The following is a 21234-nucleotide window of genomic DNA, read 5'->3' on the forward strand; positions in this document are numbered from 1 at the left end:
CAGGGAAGGGCACCATGCTCCTTGTACAGTCTGCAGAACCCTGAGCCAGATAAACCTCTTTTCTTTATAAATTACCCAGTCTCAGGTATTTCCTTTATAGTGACGTGAAGTAGACTAATAGAAGAACCAGGCCTCGAGAGTTGTCACTATGTAGGGCATTTACAAGCCAGAGGAACACACGACGACCCAGAATGTCCTAGCAAGATAGGAGTGGGGAGGGCAATCAGGGGATGGGAATCAAAGTCAATTTTACCTTCTAGGCAATTTTGCCATGATCCTGGGAACTGAGATGCCCTCTGTGCCATGGGTCTTTGAAAATCATTTCTCCTGCTGCCCTAAGCATGCTGCCATAGGTTGGCAACTGCTAGGGCGGGAGTGGGAGGCATGGGAACTGGACACTGGGCATAGCTGATAAACTGTCCACAGCATCTATAGCCACCACTGGGGAGCTGGCTAAGAATTTGGCGTTTAAAACCCTTTCCCCATTATGACCCAGCAATCCCTGTTCTGGATATATACCCAAAGGAGATAAAATCAGCACCTCGTAAAGATATCTACACTCCCATGCTCATTGCAGCCTTTTCACAATAGCCCAGATATGGAAACAGCCCAAGTGTCTGTCAATGGACGAATGGATAAAGGAAATGTGATATATACACAATGGGATGTCATTCAGCTTTAAAAAAGGAGATCCTGCCACTTGCCACAACATGGGTGGACCTGGAGGACATTATGCTAAGTGAAGTAAGCCAGGCACAAAAAGACAAATACTGCATGATCTCACTCTACAGAGATAGAAAATAAAACAGTGGTTATCAGGGGCAGGGTGGAGGGGAGGAAATGGGGAGGTGTAGTTCAAAAGATACAAAGTAGCAGATATATAGGATGAAGAAATCTAGAGATCTAATGTACAACATGACGACTGTAGTTAGTAAAAATTTTGAAAATTGACTATTCTCTAAAAAAAAACCACCCCAAAGTGAACCCAAATCCTTTCCTATTAGTTAAGTCTAAGTGTTGAGGGAAAATGAGAAATTCAAGTCTTCTTTAATTATAGTTGCTTCTAGCAAGGAGGATGAGAATGCTGGAAGGGTAGGAGGCTGTCAGAGAAACCAGCTAGGGTATTGGCCAGAGGCTAAGAATAGTCTTGGGTCTGAAAGGCCTAGCGGCCTAGCGGGAGGAGGTCTTGCATGTCCCTTTTTTTTTTTTTTTAATTTTTTTTCTTTTGAGATAGAGTCTCACTCTGTTGCCCAGGCCAGAGTGTCGTGGCGTCAGCCTAGCTCACAGCAACCTCAAACTCCTGGGCTCAAGCGATCCTCCTGCCTCAGCCTCCCGAGTAGCTGGGACTACAGGCATGCGCCACCGTGCCCGGCTAATTTTTTCTATATCTATTTTTAGTTGTCCAGCTAATTTCTTTCTATATTTTTTTAGTAGAGATGGGGTCTCGCTCTTGCTCAGGCTGGTCTCGAACTCCTGAGCTGAAAGGATCCTCCCGCCTCGGCCTCCCAGAGTGCTAGGATTACAGGCGTGAGCCACCGCGCCCGGCCTCGCATGTCCCTTTTCAGAGGAACTGATGGAAGACGGTTTTGCCTGAGAGCGATAGATCTGTGGAGGAAACAGGCCCCCAAAGCTCTGCTGGCCAAGTTTCTAGTTCCAGGCCCTCAGTGCAAGCTTAATGAGTTTCTGTGGACCAGCTGCCAATGGGGCAGTTCGATTTGCACTTGTTAAGCTTGTACAGCTAGGACTCAGGATTTTTATAGCTGCCTTTCCGGCACCACCTCATTAATCCTCACAGCCACAGAGGGAGGCTGAAGACTCAGTCAGCTTCATCTTAGAGAAGAGGCCCAAAGAGGTGAAATGGCTTGGGCCCCATCATGTGGCAAGTCAGCGGCTGGGCCTCTCATTCTGGGGTGCACTGCTCAGCTTAGCCCACACGCTTCCCTGCTTTGCTGGCCCATTGTAGAGTGGAAATCTCCGGCTTGCAGGGAACCTGGCTCCTTTCAGTCTCTGTTGGGATGGGGGGACAGGCAGGGGGAGGGGAGGGGAGGGAGGCTTGGATAATGCTGCCCCATCTCCTCCTGGCACCCTTTCCTGGCACCATGTCACTCCAGATCCCTTATCCCTGAAGAAGCGCCTGTCCTCCCCACCTGTGCCCAGACCCATGGAAATAAGCTGGTCTTAGATGTCCACCTCTCCGGGCCTATGCCACCAACTAGCTCGTGTGATGGCCCCTGAGTGTGTCCAACGTTTCCATGTACCCTGGGGGACCCAGACCCCAGAGTGAGGAGTATGAAGGGTCTCATAGCAATGGGCTGATGGGAGAGGGTGAGGGAGCCACTTGGGAACTACATGTATATTTTGAGGGCAGCTTTGTTTTTAATTTTTTTAAGGGCCATGCTAATCTTCTCTGTATCATTCCAATTTTAGTGTATGTGCTGCCAAAGCCAGCACAAGGGTAGCTTTTTGAACATAAATGCTTTATCCACAAATTTCCATACACATATACTGTTTCACCCCTGGCTCCAAGAGGCATGTGGCACAAGGGTGGAGTGGTGAAAAGAGGTCAGCAGGCAGGTGGGCTTGTGGTATCCCTCACTTCACACTCCAATGTTACCCACTTGTCACCCACAGGCTGCCTGGACCCTGCGCAGCAATGACAGGCCATCTTCTGATGTGTGGCTGTGTCCATGCTTCTGCTTCCAGGGGAAGTGCTTCAAAGGTGGGGCTGGGCTGAGTACTATAGGGTAGTGGTTGAAAACATGGGCAGGGTTTGAAAACTGAGTGGCTTACCACTTACCAGCTGTGTGACCTTGGGCTAGTGTCTTAACCTCTCTGGGCTTCAATTTCCTCCTCTGAGACATGGAGATGATAATAGTACCTCTCTCAAAGGATTGTTGGGAAGATTAAATGAGATCACGTGTGTAAAGTACTTAGCAGAGTGCCTGGCATGTGTGGCAAGTGTTCATATACAGTTTTGGGTCGATGTAAGGGCAAGGATCAATTTTTCTGTGTTGTGGAAGGCTCCCAACATAGGACAGATGCATATTCCCTTTAGCCAAAGCCTTGAAAGTAAGAATGAGGAATGAACACCCAGAGGGAAGGACAACACGGACAGCCGAGTAGGGAGGCTAAAACTGAGCTCATTCCTAAGTGGTAGGTCCACAACCTATGGCTGAAGGCATCAGCACTGGCACCGGGGCATGTCTCCATGATGCTAGGACACTGGGCGTGCCAATCCGAGGACTTGGTGTGTGGGTGTCCGGGCCCCTGTGGGAGGGATCACTAGGAAGGCTGATGCGAAACAAGCGGTTCTGTACCTGTGGGGAGGCAGGCCTTCATCATTTCCTCCTAACAGTGGCTCCCAGCAGATCAGGACATTGGACCCAAGAGTTCGATTGCAGGACATTTCTCCAGGGCCCAGGACTGACCCCTCAGAGGTCATTTCCTCCCACTCCATGGAGGACCTCCTCCTTGCCCAGGAGGCACACCCACAGCCTGGCTTGCAGGCTGCAGGATGGGGAATGGCTTGCAGTTATTACTCTCATCCTATTGGCTGTTTGGGGGAATTTGGTCCTAGGACATAAATGTATGCCACTTCCCAATGCTGGCAGTTGATCTTCCCCTGCCCTTTTGGCAGCAAAAATTCTGGCTGAGGCAGGTCCTTTGAATTCATTGCTGATGAAATTGCCTATTATCCACAGTGCCTTGACAACAGCTTGAAAAAATGTGACTGTGCCAGCACCGCTGGCATTCTGGGCCTATGCCAATAGTATGAACCCATTTTCCTTTAATTGGCTGAAGCCAGAAAGGCAGGCGTCAGGCTCTGGGGCGCTTGGATGGGGCGGCTGGAGAGCATTAGCTCAGGTTCAGGCACAGGCTGAGGATGGCGAGGAAGATGCTGGTGGGAATGTGGCCTCCCCCTGAGCTCCCGGCTACTGCAGAGAAGGGCCCTGGGTCTGCAGAAAGGGAGGCCATCAGTCACCTCAGGAGAGTTTCAGAAGCTTTCGGAAAGTGGTTAGTGAAACTCCAGGTGAGTCTGTGGGAAACTGGATGACGGTCCCAAGTCCTTATCTTTTAATAGGAGGATACCAGGCTGCCTAGCCATGTCCCACTGCACTGCCCTGGATTGACCATTCGCAGAGGAGAGAGGGCCCTTTCCACTTCCACAGAAGTCTGGGAGGGCTTTCTCATGACAATCATCTCATTCAACACTCATTCATTACACAAATATTTATTTGAAGACCTACTATGTGCCAGGAACTGTGTGGGTGGGCACCCAGGGTACAGAACTGAGTAAGAATGCTTTATGACCTTAAGGAGCTACCAGTGTAGTTAGCACGGGGCCTTAAGGGGCCCAAGTTTTTGAAATGTCCAGTTGGGGGCCATTTTGAGAGGAAGCAGGCTTCACTTTACACTGGCATTGACTTCCACTGAATCCCAACCTTGGTGTAACCCTGGCAGGTAGCACCCAGAAGAACTCTGCCACCAGTCCTGGGGCTGTCACCCGTGGTTCCCTCCCAGGTGTGGAGTGGCACTCTGGTTTGGTGCTGGGGAACATGCAGAGCAGCCCAGCCTGACTGTGCTGCCTCTGGCTCCTCCTCAGTGCTTTGCTTCCGAACCTCATTAGCCACGACCTTTGCAGACATAAAAACAGAGTCTGTGATCTATCTTTGGGAGGAAGTGACTAATCAGGGTCACTGTACATGATCATGTAGTTTGTAGACCTGGCCAAGGAGGCAAGTGGGGCTGGATGGGGCTGAAATTACCACACCATGTGCAGACAGGGCTATCATCACCCAGAGAGTGAGTTTTTTTTCTCTAATTCATCATGGGGCAGGGGTGGCAGAGAGAACCTTTTCCTAATTTGCACAAAGGCACCTCATAGGCTAGTGAGGACCTGTGATTACCAGAAGGAGGAAATAAGAGAATAGGAGAAACAAAATAATTTCTCACTGTGAACTAAAATAAAATCTTAAGGCTCACCCCCCACCAGCTGACTGAATGGGTCCCCTCTTGGCCAAGGGGACACGAGGAGAGAGGTGGGACATGCCTTATCATGCCCCTCTCCCTTCTTGGGGACATCCTTTGTAACCCATTAACAAGCCTAAGGGTATGCAACACAAACCTGCAGGCCCTCAATTTACACAACAAATCTATGTGGCTTGTCTCTGATTAACAGCTCCTCGTGTTAAAACATTCCCAGACTTTAGACAAAGCTTCATGTCTTTAGCCAATTACAAGTCAAAGAATCTTTAAACCCACCTATAACCTGTAAGCCGTCACTTTGTGATGGCCACCTTTTCCCGCCAAACCAATGTATGCCTTCCACGTATTGATTTATGACTTTACCTGTAACCCCTGTCTCTCTGAAATATATAAAACCAAACAGTAACCCAACCACAGCCAGTCCATTTGCTCAAGGCTTCTTGGGTGTGGCTCTGGGGTCATGGTCCTCAAATTTGGCTCAGAATAAACCTCTTTAAAATTATTTTACTGTTTGGCTCCTCCTCCCCCCCCACCAGCCGTTAACATCACCATTAGGTAACTCTCTGAAAAGCAAACCCATTCCCCATCCTGCAGCCTGGAAACCAGGCTGTGGGTGTGCATCCTGAGCAAGGAGGAGGTCCTCCATGGAGTGGGAGAAAAGGTCAGTCCAGGGCCCTGGAGAGAGTTGGCCCTGCTTACGGTTCTGATGCTTCTACCCTATGGAAACAACCTCCCCCAACCCGGCCCCCACCAAACTGCCAGAGGCCACTGCAAGGGACTCCGCTAGCCTAAACTACTATGTGGTCAGGCTACACACTGAGGTTGCCAGGCATGTTTCAGAGGGGGAGACCCCATTTCCCAATCCCAATCTGAGAGCTGGTCTAAAACCCTGCCTCCTGATTCTCAGGCCATCCGGTACACTAGGCACAGAACACACTGTGTTTCTGCCACTCCCCCACCCCAGCTCTGAGGTCACAGCCATGGTGGCCAGGTGAGCCAGAGGCCCCATAGTGAAGAGAAAGGGGCAGATAATATCTAACACCTGCAACAAACAGGAGGCTTTTAAAAGGAGCAAAGGAATCCTCTGCGTGTTGAGGAGGTAGGAGGAACAGGGTCCTCCGTTCCCATCACCCCCCTGGAACCCAGGTACATGGGAGCACAGGCCTAGGGGGAGCACTTTAAGGGCCGCCACCACCCAACAATTCAAGGACACCCACAAAGAGGCACTGCAAAGACTTATTGGGATAGTCAGATGAATAGATTTAATCACTCTTGTTTGAAAAACAAGACATAAATTAGTATATATAATTTATATATTTTATGTGGTATATATACTATATACAGACATTAGAAAATGTTCCCTCTCCATGAGGCTGAGGGAGAGGTGAAGGATGGCGCTGGAATGACAGGCAGGGTCTGAGTGGTGAAGGCACAGGATCAAGGTGGGAGAAGAGGGAGACCACGTCAGCGCTCCAGCTTGCAGTGGCCGTGGGGGACAGGGTTCCCCACTGGCTGCATCTCTGGCCTATTAAACAACTTGGTCCTATGGGAGGAGAGACAAGGAAGGGGGGCTGGCATCTGCAGAAGGAGCTCCCTGGCCCTTGCCGGGAGAGCTCGCCAATCAGGGGCGCTTCCTTGCCCTAGGGGTTACCAAGGATGGGTCGGGGTTAAGCACAGTGTACAACTTTATAAAACTCACATAAGAATGGCAGATACCACACGGGCCTCTCACACAGTGACAAAAGAGAGGCATACGCAGGGCACAAGGGTGTGGGGAACGGGGAGCTTTGGAGAGGTGGATGACAAGCTATCTATACAGAAGAAACATTGGCTTTCTTTGTTCCCTACAGTGTTACAGTTGGTAGGGACTCCGTGTCTTCACTCCTAGGAAGGTGGTGGGGTGGGGTGGGGTGGGGGGTGGCAGCGGTGGTGGTAGCAGCGGCAGCAGTGGTGGCAATAGGAGGTGTGTGTCAAGATGGATGCTAAACAGTGTGAATTCCCTTCCAGATGGCTCCGGAGAGGGAAAAAGAGGTGCAGGACTGCACCGGGTAAGGCGCTCAGCTTCTTTTTTTAGAGAGACAAATCCACAGGGTCAAATACACAGCCAAAAGCATATACTCAGGACTAACATATCACGCTAGCTTCCAGAAGTTTAAGATATAGTCATCAACACCCCCCACCCCATAGCCCCTGCCCCCCTCCCCCCACCCCCCACCCCAATCCACAGCTAAGTCAACTCCTAAGGACAGTCTGTCTGGTAGAGATGTTGAGAGAGGAGCCTCATGCCTGCAGCGACAGCCCCTGCACTGGGCAGGGCTGGGCCGGGCGGGCTCCTAGGCCTGTGCTGGGTCACCCCAGGGCAGACGTTTTCAGCAGGTACCTTACCCAAACGAGTGGGGTGATCCCAGAGACTTGTTCCCTAGTGGACTGAGCTGCCCTGCCCATCAGTGAGGAGCAGGGCACTTTGGGGATGGCTGGTGTGGAGCTACTGGACCTGGGGGCGAGGGCTCCCCAGCCTGCCAGCATGTTGGGCTGGCCACAAACAGCTCAGCACAGCTGTTCTCTGCAGACATCCCACCCGAGCATGAGCACGGACCCTCGGGGGAGGCTCCTGCCAGGTGAGTGTGAGCCCAGGGTGGGCGGGCACATCTAGGCAGAGTGCCCTCTCCCTTCAGCTCGGCGCTGTGGCCTGCTGCCACTGCTACTGCTCCCGGGAGGGGGGCAGATGCCAGGAGGAGCTCAAGGCCTGAGGGTCTGCTTGATTCAGGCCCTGGCTCCCCTGGCGCCCAGTGCGGAGCAGGAAGTGAACCTGATGTCACCTCTCAGTCCTGGAGAAGAGATAAAATAACAGCTCTGCGGTGGGCAGAGTGACGAGGGGCCTTTGCCCTCACAGTGAGGCCCAGAGGCCAGAGAAAGGGTGAAGACACCCAGGGCGGCAGCGAGGCCTGCAGCCCTTAAGAGAGAGCCTCAGTCAAGGAAGTTTTCACTCCCTGGAGACTGATGGGCTCTTGGACCCTGACTGGCCCAGCAGACACACACACACATACACACACACACTCACCACGAGATGCAAGGACCACAAAGCTCAAACCTGGGGCCGTGGTTGGGGAAGGGGGACAGGCTGGGCAGATGCCCTACTTAATAAAGGTTTTTAAGGAGCGGGTGAATGTGCTCATAACAGTCGCCGAAGTGGGGGAGCCTGGTGGGTGCCCTGTGGCTGCCCCTGTAGCTGCTGCCATCTGCTGCTGCTGCTGCTGCTGCTGTTGCTGCTGGTTAAGGTTCCGGGCTGTGGACTCCTCAGCGGCGCGCAGCAGGAAGGTGTAGTTCCTCACCACCTCTTCTACTTTGGCCAGCAGCTCTTGGCGCTGCGCCTCGGAGCGCACGATGAACACCAGCCGCACGAAGGTCTCAATGAGGCTGCTCAGCACCTGGAAGCTGCCCGTGATGGCTGCCAGCATGTGAGTCGGGCTCTTGTCCACATTGGCCACACGGCGGCAGGAGGCCCGGAGCTCCTTGAACTTGAGAGCTAGCTCGAGTTTGTACTCGGAGATCTGAGAGACATAGGGCTTGGGGGCCCGGGCCTCGGGGCTGGCCACGCACTGTCGCAGGACTGTCAGGAGCTCATTAGTGTCCAGCCGCGCAGCCAGGAAGCCATCAGGGAGGCCGTAGGCATGGGTGCGCAGGGCATTGATCTTGGCCAGGCTCCCCTCGAAGGTGGACACCCGAAGGTCGATCTCCTGAGTGCGGGAGGCCTCGGGGCTGGGACTGCTGCAGGTGGCGGCATCCAGCACCTGCAGGGTCCTGCTCACCACAGGCACCACCTGCTCATCCAACTTCATGCCGGGCAGAATCTTCATGGGGATGGAGTAGGAGAGTTCGTCCTTGCCATCACTGGCATCATCTCCTATGTCGCACTTGCGGTAGTAGAAGCAGTAGCGGATGGAGCAGCACTGGGTGGTCTCACTCTCCTCGTCCAAATCAGCAGGCCTCCGGTACACCTCCTCAGGCAGCGAGAACACGGCCATCTGTCTGGGGCCTTTGGTCTCAGGGGCAACCTGGACATAGGATGGGTCTCCCAGGGTCGGTGACTCCAGAGACTTGCTTTTGGGACCCAAGCCTAGGGGGAGGCCTGCCTCTACCTCCTTGGCCTCCCTGGGCAGCATGCCCAGGGGTGGGTGTGGGTAGATGTCTGAGGTCAGTGAGGCCCTGTCACCCTGGTCCAGCTCACTGATGCTGTAGCGGCGCATCAGTTTCCTGTAGTTGGGAGCTGCCAGACACTCACCCCCCGAGGCACACGTGGACAGGCACGAGATGCCACTCTCAGGGTCTGATCGGCACTCTCGGGATTCCAGGCTGTCGGAACGGATGCGCCGGACCTGGCTGGGGCTGCTGAGGCTCAAACCTAGGCCGGCCTCTGGCTGCCTCTGGGTAGGGAGGACCCTGTCCCTTTCCCTCCCTCGGACGCTGGGCACCGGTGTCTGGGCGGCCTGGGGCCGGCCCCCACGGCTGATGCGCTTGCAGTCGCAGCTGCGCCTCTGCTCGCGGGACATGCCAGGCCCCTGCTGCACAGGGCTGCTGCGGAGCTGGCAGCTGCAGCGGCCAGGTGCCGGAGGTTGCAGGTACTCAGTGCCTGGCAGATCCCCCTGGCTTGGTGGCTTTAGAAGTTCCTCGAGGAACTCCAGCTCATACTGCTTTACCTTCTGCAGTTGGGCCTGCCGCTCATCTGTCTCTTTCTTCTGGCGGGTTGGGAAGGTGGCAGAGAATAAATTGCGTAGCCGGAAAGGACCCCGGGATGACTTGGGCTTTGCAGGGCCTTCAGAAGCCGAGTGGGCGCCGTTCAGCGTTGTCTCAAGTTTCCTAGAGGGCATGGTGCTCACCTGGCGGCTCACAGCCTGAGGCCTCAGTGGGCTCTGGCCTCGAGGCTGGCAGCTGGGGCTCTGGCCTCGGGACTGGCTGCTGGGGCTGTGGCCATGGGGCTGGCAGCTGGGGCTGTGGCTTCGAGGCTGGAAGCTGGGGCTGTGGCTTCGCGGCTGGAAGCTGGGGCTGTGGCTTCGTGGCTGGCAGCTGGGGCTCTGTAGAACCATGGGGTAGCCAGCTCTGGGGACCAGGCTCGTCTCCTCAAGCTTGCTGCTTTTGGGGGTGCTCTCCAGGTGCCCCTTCTCTCCCTGGCTGGAGATGGTGCCCTGCTTGTGCAGGGTAGGCTTAGTACCCTCTGGCCCGCCTTTGGCTGCCACCTCCCCTGTAGCTTGCTTGCCCACTGACTCTCGACTTGCTCGCAAATGATAGCTTTTGGGAGGAAAATTTTGAACAGGCAGCCTGTCCTCTTGTGGGGAGAGGTGCAGGCTGTCAGCCCGGCTGCCTGTGAGCGCTCTGGGGCTGGGAGAAACCTCTGGGCAGAGCTGCTGCTGGGAATTCCGTGAGGTCTCTGGAGCACCAGGGCTCATTTTGAACTTCAGATTCTTATTGGCACTGCTGCTCATCATGCTAACTTCTGGCCTCCCCACGCTGGCCTCCAGCCTTCTCTCCCCTCTGCTGGAGGGGTTCCCCAAAGCCCCAGCAGGGGTGGCTAGACTCTTACTGTGAACCACCTGCTGTAGGGCGGCTGAGATGATGGCTGGGGTCACACTGCCCTTTGGGTCCAGGATGAGCTTGGGGCTCAACCTGACTTCCTTAGGCAGGTTCTCCCTCAGCTCAGAGACCTGTTCTTCACTGAGAGATGGTGTGGTCGCCCTCAGTGACATCTCTAGGCCTGCCCTGGTGTGGCTAGGCCCTTTGTCCTCAGGAACTGGGGACAGCAGGCTCAGATTCTTCTGCTCACTAAGCTGTGGGGACAGTGCTGGGTGCACTGCCAGGGAGTAGGACCGCTCTCCCTGTGCCTGGCTATCTGGCGGGGGCAGCTTCCTTCTCGCGCCTGGTGGGCCGGGGCTCTGGCTTGAGATGACTGGCTGGAGAGATGGGTTGGGATCCGGGCGCCCGAGAGAGTAAGGGGCCGTGAGAACGGCCTGGGCTGCGCAGCTCTGGATCCGGAAGGGCAGGTCCTTGCGCGCAAGGAGGCTGTCCTTGTTGAGGTGCTGGGCCAGGAAGTAGGTGGTGTTCTGGTGCTGCTTCATGGCCGACATCATCTCCGACATGTCTGTGAGCTCAGAAGAGTTGGTTTCATGGCCCGAGTCCAGCGATGATTCAGGGGTGATCGTGGCCAGCACAATCAGACCTGGAGGAACAGGGACAGGGCCTGTTACACCTACTAAGATTAGGTTCTTTCCCAGTCATATATAATTGTTCCATGGTACCCATAGGGGATTGGTTCCAGGACCCCTAAGGATTCCAAAATCCACAGATGCTAGTGTAGTATTTGCAAGTCATCTACCCACATCCTCCTGTATATTTTAAATCATTTCTAGATTACTCACAATGCCTAATATAATGTAAATGGTATATAAATCATTGCCATACTGTATTGTTTAGGGAATAACAACAAGAAAAAAAAACCTGTACATGTTCAGTACAGACGCAATCATCCATTTTTTTCCCAAATATTTTTTATTTCAGGTTGGCTGTGAAACTCTCAGATATGGAGGGCCGGCTGTATAAACAGCGCATGGAGGCCAGGGTTAGCCAGCCGTATTTCAAGCTGGGGAACACCTGGGGGAAATGCAGGGCTGAGGGTGGGAGGAGTGGAGGGGACAAAGAGGGGCACGCTGTGAGAAGGGGTATGAAAGGCTAGAATCCAAAAGAAAAACAAAATAGGTGAGGAGAAGATCTGGGCAGTTTGATGGCAAATTACCATGCAAATCACATGCAAAACAACATGCTAATCAACACTATTTTTAGATTCAACAGCTAGGAAATTTTTGTTAATTGTCCTAAAGAGGAGTTGGCAAAGAGAGGTCCCTCTCTATCCCTCCTCATCTGGCCAGGCCTGCCTACAGTTCTTGCAGCTGAGGCCATTTAGCAAGCTTGTCCTCTCTCTGGCAGCCACGTGGGCCTTGAGCCTGGAACAGCTAGGGCTTGGCGCTCTGGGCTCTAAGCAAAGATAAATGCTGGCCCCTGGGGGAAAGGGCAAACACATGGGGGCTGATCAATGTCAAGGCTGTCCTCACATACAGGCAGGTTCCCTCTAACCCCAATCCCTTCACTGTCTCTGTCCACACTTTCCCCTGCCTCACGTGCTTTCTCATATTCCTTCCTCCCTATTCCTTTTCTGTTGCCGTGTCATTTACCTATTCTTTTTCTTAAGGTGTATGTATATGGAGAGATGCATGTGTGACTATGGGTACATGTCTGATGTGTGTGTACAAGATGGATGTACATGTGTCTACATGCATGTTAGATGGTTCTCCTACCAACTAATACTTAATAACAATAGCTACTGCTTACTGAGTCCTTACTGTGTGCTAGGCAGTGTTTAAGTGCTTTGCACGAATGGTCTCCTTTAGTCTTCATGACAACCATATGTGATATAACTATTGCTATCAAACCCACTTAAGACGACAAAAGTGAGGCTCAGTAAGAGTAAGTGCCCTGCCAAAGGTCACACTGGCAGTGAGTGGAGAAACCAGGACTTGGGTGTCTCTGATTCAGAGCCCATGCTCTTAGGCAGGATAAAGACTCATCCCTAAGCAGTGAAAGCTCTTGGCTCCCCTCATCCCAGGGCCCTAGGTGGTGAGTTGGTCATTTCATTTTTCTTCCAATCATGTGCATGCTGGATGTTCTTTGCCTGTCTTCCAGATCTCTCACAGTTTTTCTCTGATCCTCCATCCTGGCCTGGATCAGTAGCTGTCATGGCCCCAATCCCTGGGATCCATCTGCAAGACATTTCCAAAGAGAAGCAATGGCGAGAGCCAGAGCTCTAGCTAGAGCTGAGTCGCTGGTCCCTGCTGCAACATCACTGCTCCCCTGACCCGATCTGAACTACTCCTGGCCCATCCACTGCCCTGACACACCATGGTAACTTTGACGTCTGCTTGGGAAGACACAATGTTACCTGCTGGCCCTTTCTGGCAGGGAGGAGGGGGAGTCAAGAGGGAAGAGAAATGGGTCGTTACCTGCAGTCTGTGGGGTTGGGGGGTGTGCTCCATCCTCTGATGCAGCCAGGGCTTCCAGAGCCTGCAGAGTGGAAACCAGGGCATCATCTAGCTCCTGAGCATGATCTCGAACTGTCCGGGTCTGCACACTGTCAATCAGTGTCACTGGAATCTCATCATACAAGAGCCCACGCAGGTGGCGTCCTTGCTCCTGACTCTGGACAGCCCGGCGCTTGGGGTCATCCTCATCAGAGCTGTTGTCTCGGAAGCCAGGGGGTGGGGCGGCAATGGCAGGCAACAGAGAAGTTGTCTCATCTTCTTCCTCCTCCTCCTCCTCACTCCCAGGTGGTGGGAGGGACATCAAATCTACAATATTGTCACGAGAGGAGCCAGGCCTTCCACCTTTGCGCGGGCCCCGTTGCTCCTGGTATTTGGCTTTGCAAGAGTCACAGTAGAAATTCAGGGCTTCAGCCCCAAGGGAATTGTCCAAGGTGTAGGACCGGGCCCTGCTGGCACAAGGCTCGTGGTCTAGGCTGGCTGCATCAAAGTCATCGGGGATCACATCGTAACCTTGGCCAGAGCTTTTGGATGTGGGGTCAGACTTGGTCCGGGGCCTGGTCTCCTCAAAGAAGATTAGGTTCTCGTTGACATCCGTCCGGCTTTCCTGCTCCTTCCTTTGTTCCCGCATGTGGAGGTAGCAGAAGCTGACAAGCTCAGAGTCGGCAGGCGGGGGCGTGCAACGGCTCGACTTCCTGGGGCTGGTGCCCATGCTGCCCACATAACTACTCTCCTTTTTCCCCAGGTGGCCCCCAGTGACAGGGCGGTGGGCGCCGTGCATGTAATCTAAACCCAGAAAGAGAATGGACAGTTGAGCCCTGGTGCTGAGGATTGTAGCTGAGTTCCCTTGGCATCTCTGGCCCATGTCTCTGTAGCACAGTTGGGTGGCAGGTACCAAGAGAAAGCATTACCTGGCTGCTAGAGATTAGGGGAAGGGGAGTGGATGAGCCATGTCACTGCTGACCCTGAAAGTGGAGTGAGTAGAATCTAATGATCTGAGCTGCTAATAGTCCCATCACCTGTGAAATGGGAAAAGGCATGGGGGGAGGTGGGCGTGGGGGTGAACACCTTGGTACGTGGGCACAGCTGGACTCTTACATGGACACCTTTGGCCTGACTGTCAGCTGTAAACATACTTAAAAAGGCAAGATTTGTTTTCTGTCCCCCTTGAAACTGTTCCTGCCCCGCCCCCACCCCTTTTCAGAGCCCTTCCAACTGCCAGTGCTCTGCTGCTTTTGGGTTACCTTGGATTTCCTCTAGCAGGAGGAAATAAATCTGACAAGTCACTAAAGCCTTAAGCAGACTACACAGAATGCCCAAGTGTTTACATTTCAAAGAGGACTGTTGATCGAGGGACACGCCCTAATGCTCTAGGGCTCACACCTATAATCCTAGCACTGTGGGAGGCTGAGGCAGGAAGATCCCTTGAGGTCAGGAGTTCCAGACCAGCCTGAGCAAGAGCAAGACCCCCCATCTCTACAAAAAATAGAAGCAGATGGTGTGTGCCTATAGTCTCAGCTACTCAGAAGACTGAGGCAGGAGGATCGCTTGAGCCCAGGAGTCTGAGGTTGCCGTCAGCTAGATTGTGCCATGGCACTCTATCCTGGGTAACAGAGTGAGACCCTGTCTCAAAAAAAAAAAAATGAGAACACTCTATTAGAATTCCCCACATCAGAATGTGTAAAGTGTTTAGGAGACAGACAAGAGGTACATGTGTGGGAGGAAGGTGAGGGGAGCTACCTTTATTTCTTTCTTCTTTCTTTTTCTTTCTTTCTTCTTTCTCTCTCTCTCTCTCTCTCTCTCTGTCCTCTTTCTCTCTTTCCTTCTTTCCCTCTTTCTTTTTTTCTGTCACCTAGGCTGGAGTGCAATAGGTTGATCATAGCTCAGTGCAGCCAGCCTTGAACTCCTGGGCTCAAATGATCCTCCCACCTCAGCCTCCCCAGTAACTGGGACTACAGGCAGGTGGATGCCACCAAGTCCAGCTAATTTTTTTTTAGGAGGCCTGGTCTCACTTTGTTGCCCAGGCAGGTCCTGAACTCCTGGCCGCAAGTGATCCTCCCACCTTACCCTCCTGAGTAGTCAGGATTACAGGTGTGAGCCACCACGTCCAGCTTTGGGAACATTCTTATAATTCCTCATATCTTATTCCTTTTCTGTATTCATGCAATGCCAGCCCTGTCTGCTATACATACATGTGGTAAATACTCTTATCAACCTTTCTTAATGCTGATAGGTGTGTGCATCTGAGAACTATCAATAGTAAATGCTTTATCTTTGAATAGCTTCTCTCTCTCTCACTCTGTTTTGGGAGCCCCTCCCCATGTTATCTATGAGAATATACTCAGACTATGCCAATTCACTCTGCTATCAGCAGATAGATGACAAACAAGCACTAACTTAGGCTAAGCTCCTTATATATGATCCCATTTAATCCTTGCAACAACCTAATGAAATAGGTATTAGCATTATCTCTATTTTACAGAGAAAGAAACCAACCAAGATGGTTATGTGACTCACCCAAGGTCACATGGATCATAAGTGACAGTCTGGATTTGAGCCCAGGTCTGAGGGACTTCAAAAGCCATATTTTAACCATTACCCTGATAGCTCATCATGGCAGTCAAGTTGCTGGAAAGCAAGACTTCAAAATGCCTTTCAAACTCCAGTTTGACCGAGTCACTGTGGCAGTGTTGCCCTTCACCAAAGCTTATAGCTATGACAAAAGCACAATGCTGGCACCTAACAACAGAACACCAAATACATGAAGTAAAAATGGAACTGAAGGTAGAAATAGACAATTCAGTAACAATAGTTGGAGACTTCAATACCCCACTGTCAATAATAGATACAAAAACTAAGCAGAATGTCAGCAAGGAAATAGAGGACCTGAACAATACTGTAAACCAACTAGACCTAATATAAATCTATAGAACACTCTACTTAGCAGCAGAATATATATTCTTCTTAAATGTACATGGAACATTGCCCTGGAAAGACCATATGTTGGGCCATAAAATAAGCCTCAATAAATTTAAAAGGAATGAAATCATACAAAGTATGTTTCCTGAGCACAACAGAATTAAATTAGAAATCAATAACAGAAGGAATTTTGGAAAATTCACAAGTGGAAGTTAAAACACTCTTAAATAACCAATAGGTCAAAGGAGAAATCACAAGAGAAATTAGAAAATACTTTGAGATGAATGAAAATGAAAATACAACATACCAATGCTTATAGGATCTAGCTAAAATAGTTCTTAAAGGGGAAGTCTATAGCTATAAGTGCCTACATTAAAAAAGAAGAAAGATTTCACATCAATAACCTAATCTTCCATCTTAAGAAAACAGAAAAAGAACAAACTAAACTCAAAACAAGCAGAAGGAAAGTAATAGTATAGAAGATAGAGAAAAATTAGAGAAAATCAATGAAACTAAAATTTGGTTCCTTGAAAAAAATTAATTAAAAAAATCAATAAAATTGACAAACCTTTAGCTATATAGACCAAGCAAAAAAGAGAGAAGACTCAAATTACTAAAATCAGGAATGAAAGAGAGGACATCGCTACTGATCCTACAGATATAGAATTGGTTATAAGCGAATATGATGAATAAGGTTGTATCAACAAATTAGACAACCTAAATGATATGGACAAATTCTTAGAAATATACAGTCTACCAAAACTGATTCGGGAAAGTAGAAAATCTGAATCAGCAATAACAGGAAAATAAATTGAATTAGTAGTTAGAAATCCTCCCCAACCCCCCAAAAAAGCCCAGGCCCAGATGGCTTCACTGGTGAATTCTATCAAATGCTTAAAGAAGAATTTATACCAAACTTTCACAAATTCCTTCAAAAAACAGAAGAGAGAACATTTCTCAACTCATTCTACGAGGCCAGTATTACCTGGATCCCCAAACCAGACAAAGATATCACAAGAAAACTACAGACCAATATGTCTTATGAATATAGACACAAAGTTCCTCAACAAAATACCAGCAAACTGAATTCAGCAAAATATAAAAATAATTATATACCATGACCAAGAGAGATTCAACCATGACCAAGTGGGATTCATTGCAATAATGCAAGGTTAGTTTAATGCCTAAAAATCAATTCGTGTAATGCACCATTAACAGACTAGAGGAAAAAAACTGCATGATCATCTCAATAGATGCAGAAAGCCATTTGACAAAACCCAACACCCTTTCATGATGAAACACTCAACAAACTAGAAATAAAAGGGAACTTCCTCAACATGATAAAAGTTATCTATAAAAAACTCACAGCTAACATCATACTTGATTCAGATGAAATACTGAAAACTTTCCCATTTGACCAGCAAGCCCATTCCTAGGTATATACTGAAAAGACAGGAAAACATATGTCTCCATAAAAAGTTGTACATGAATGCTTATAACAACATTATTCATAATAGCCAAAAGGTGGAAACAAGTCAAATGTTCATCAACTGATGAATGGATAAGGAAATGTAGTATATCCATACAACGGAATATTATTCATTGATATAAAGGAATGAAGTACAGACACATGCTACAACATGGATGACTCTTGAAAACATTATGCTAGGTGAAAAAAAGCAAGCCACAGAAGACCATATAGTGTATGATTCCATTTATATGAAACATCCAGAATAGGCAAAGCTATAGAGATGGAAAGTAGATTAGTGGTTGCTTACGGCTAGGTGGTGATTAGGGGGGAAATGGGGAGTGGCTGCTAATGGGTATAGTTTGTTTTGATAAGCAAAAATGTTCTAAAATTAGATTGTGGTGATGGTTGTACAACCCTGTGACTATACTAAATATATTAAGAAACACCAAGTTGTGTACTTTAAATGGGTAAATTGTATGGCTTTGAAATTAGATCTAAATAAAGCTGTTTATTTGAAAAAAAAGCACAGCTCTGAATATGCACATGATGAACTCTCAATCCTTATAAAAAGAGCAAAAAAAAAAAATGCTCTGCATCGTGAAATGACTTTATGTGGTTTACCTGACACAGTCCTGTCAAATCCCTCATGAGTAGTATTGTCCTCATTCTACAGATGAGAAAACTGAGACTCAGTTTCCAGCACCTAGTCATGATCACACAGCTAAGATATGGCAGAACAGGGACTGGACGCCAAGTCTTTTTGACTTCTGATCCCAAGTTCTTGTAGTTTTCCATAAACCATGTTGCCCCTTTAAACATACATTGAGTGTGATTACATTGAGTGGATTTGTTTCAGGCCTTACTGGGCTTTACTGTCTCTAGGGAATTCTGGATCAGTTGGGGGAATAGTATTTAATGACCCTCTATCCAGGCCTCTGAGACTTAGGGAATAAGTGCTCCAGGGGAGCACCAAGCCAGGAGTATGAACTATTGGTTCATGTCATCTCTCTACCCCAAGGCATTGTCCTCAGGTCCTGGGGATGCACCAGGGCTAACTACCTATGAGACAGCTGAATTATCAGCCTGGCAATAAGCTGCCATTGCAGGTTGCTCCCCAGGGCATGTACAATCAGTAGGTGGCAACTCTTCTCAGTTAAGGGCAGGAGTTCTAAGGGTGGCTTCCCTCCCTACAAGATGGAAATATCTCCTTACACTAGACTATCAAGGCCAGGTGATTCCCAGCCCACCGTTTAGTACTGTGATTTCCAGATCGGAGGAGAAAGTGTGTCTGGAGAAGCCCAAATCTCCTCCTGGCAGAAGGTTAAAAATGCCAGTGATGCCAGGCGCAGCTGGCTGATGGCTGGGACAGTGTGCTTCCCAGATTGCAAATATGTTGTAAATTACTCATCAGCTTCCCCCAAGGAGGTTGCCCTAGACTATCCCTCTGTACTCAGCCACTCAGAAGACTGACTTTAGGAAAAAATGCTTGCAAAGAACAGGACGGTGATCCTACTGGAGTTATGGTTGAAAATATATGCAGTATACAGTCAGTGCGACATGGACTCAACCAGCATTCTAGTACTTGGCCCTGCTATATTCTGTAGTTCACTGATCATTGGTCATAAAGATGACAAGGACCACATGCTCTTTCTGAATCCTAAAAAAAGTCCATTATGTTCAGTGGAACTTTAGTACTCTGTGCATGTTGCTGGGTTTTAACTACATGAAAATTGATAAGCCATGCATGGTATATATACTAGCCATTAACCAGAATGCTCAATTCACCAGATCAAACTCTTTTCTAACCATGGTAGAAAATATAGAGTGAGTTCCTCCAACAGAGCCCCCAGCTGGAGCCCCCAAAGCTTTATTTTCCTGGATTCCCCCAGGATACAGGGAGCTCAGGGCCACAGAGAGATAGTAGCTGCCTCTGAGTATCCCACTGCCTCAGTGCAGATGGAGAATTGGCATTTGTCTGGGCCTTTCTCTAAGCTCAGAGCCTTTCTGGGCCCTCAAACCCACGTGCTGCTCTATCTGTTGAATTTCTGTTATATAAATGCAAGGGCATGTACTGTGCTGGCACTATCCCTTTAATCATCTGTATTCCTGCATGAGTAAGTGAAGTACCTACTTCGGTGAAGCTACTGATAAAGCCCAAGAGGGAATCACTTTCCCACCATGTCCCTATTCTCCTTTTTTCCTGGGACTTGAAGGAAGGTGATGCTTTCTCTTTCTCAGTTGCTGGTTTAATAGCATCCTTTAGGTCCAGTAGGCTGAGTGCTGAGTTGGGCTGGCTGGCAGCCAGCAGCTACCGTGGAACAATAATATAGAGCTGGCCAGACTTCTTCCTCCCTCCACAGAGTCCAGGCCTGGAGTGGGCTGGGGCTTTGGACCCTGGGGGAAAAGTCCAGATGAGGTTGGGAGGATGCCTGTTCCCTATGGGTCTTTGCTAAAGCACAACAGTTGTCACTGGGGCTTCTGTTCTGGGATGAACGTGAGGGCTGATGGAAGAAACACATCTTAACTTTGGACCTGGGTCCTAATGGTCTACAGGACCTGGAACTGATAATTCCTACACTCAAACCTGAGCTGAGGTCTCTTCAGTGGTGCCCTTCCCTTCCTAGGGGTCATGAGACAAGATGTGCCCGCCAGTCCTAGAACTTTGCTGGGGTTGTGGCAGCTCAGTGAAGTTGGGCAGAGTTGTGAGGCTCGCTGCACCTCACCCCACCCACCAAGAGCATCTAACAGTCTCAAATGCCAAGAAACTGGGCCCAAGCATTGAACCAAGCCCCTGGGAAAGTAATGGCAAGTTTAAGTTCTCGTGTTTCTGGGCAGAAGAGATGAGGAAGGAAGAGCAGAGGCTTTCCATATGCCTCTGCCCCTGAGCTGACTGTTTCCACCCCAAGAAGGAAAAGCACTACAAACAGTGGAGACACCATAGTGGTCCATCTGGCTCCTGCATAGACACAGAGGCCCTGTGTAGAGGCAGCTTGAGCCCCATCACTCTGCAGGCCCAAGGGGGCTCTCAGGAATCATGGAGGTGGGTTCTAAAGTCATGCCAGTCCATAGAGAATCCAATGAAACAGATCTGCCTTTGGAAAAGCAACAGGGGCGCAACATGGAAGGTGTTCAGAGAGGTTGCAGGGCACACAGGAAGCCTGTGTCTCTCGCTTGGTGCCACTATCCCCAGAGCAAGGGGAATGCTTGGGGCCCGCATTGGCTAGGGTTCTGATGAGATGACAGAAACCCTTTGTTGGGCGGCGTGGGGCTACAGAGTCACCCCCAGTGCCTTCTGAAAGCGGTTCCCGCCAAACAACCCTCACTGCCACATGTGGTCCTTGACTGGGCTCCAGGTTGTTCCTTTTGCCCTCCCTTTTCCCTTTCTCCTTCTCTACCCTTCTCAGTAAGACATATACTTTACTTGGATGCGAGTATAGAGGAGGGCCACAGGTGACACCGATAATGCTAACATGGGCTTTTCCATCATTTGGCCATCCGGAGGGTTGCTAGCACGGCTACCTCTTCAGAGCTATTCACCTGGAGACTCGCAGCAACTCGCCCCCTGCTGTCTTCCTAGTTTCAGTCCATTCCTTTGCCTTTCTATGTGGAGCTTCCTTCACATGGCTGGGGACCACCTATCCTTTCCCAAATCTGTGTTGGTGGATTGCCATTTAATTCCTGCAGACAATGTCATGAGATGTAAACTTGGGCTTGTCATGATGGTTGTGATGAAGAGACAATGAGGTGAGAGGATGTGTGTGGGGATCCACAGCCCTC

General features: G+C 50.1%; 1 protein-coding gene and 1 pseudogene across 1 annotated transcript in view; both read right to left on the reverse strand.

The window, feature by feature from the left end:
• Nucleotides 1-2351: 2351 nt before the first annotated feature.
• Nucleotides 2352-2451, reverse strand: LOC138379303 (U6 spliceosomal RNA; annotated as a pseudogene).
• Nucleotides 2452-8120: 5669 nt separating this feature from the next.
• FRMPD3 (FERM and PDZ domain containing 3) overlaps nt 8121-21234 on the reverse strand; it is a 59019-nt gene continuing 45905 nt past the window's right edge. Inside the window, exons 13-14 of the mRNA XM_069464041.1 lie at nt 13032-13853; nt 8121-11197 (exon numbers count right to left, since the gene is read on the reverse strand). Coding sequence (XP_069320142.1) covers nt 8121-11197; nt 13032-13853 — 3899 coding nt within the window. The remainder of the gene's footprint in view (nt 11198-13031; nt 13854-21234) is intronic.

The sequence above is a fragment of the Eulemur rufifrons genome, chromosome 30, assembly GCF_041146395.1.
Source record: "Eulemur rufifrons isolate Redbay chromosome 30, OSU_ERuf_1, whole genome shotgun sequence".
NCBI classification, from domain to species: domain Eukaryota; kingdom Metazoa; phylum Chordata; class Mammalia; order Primates; family Lemuridae; genus Eulemur; species Eulemur rufifrons.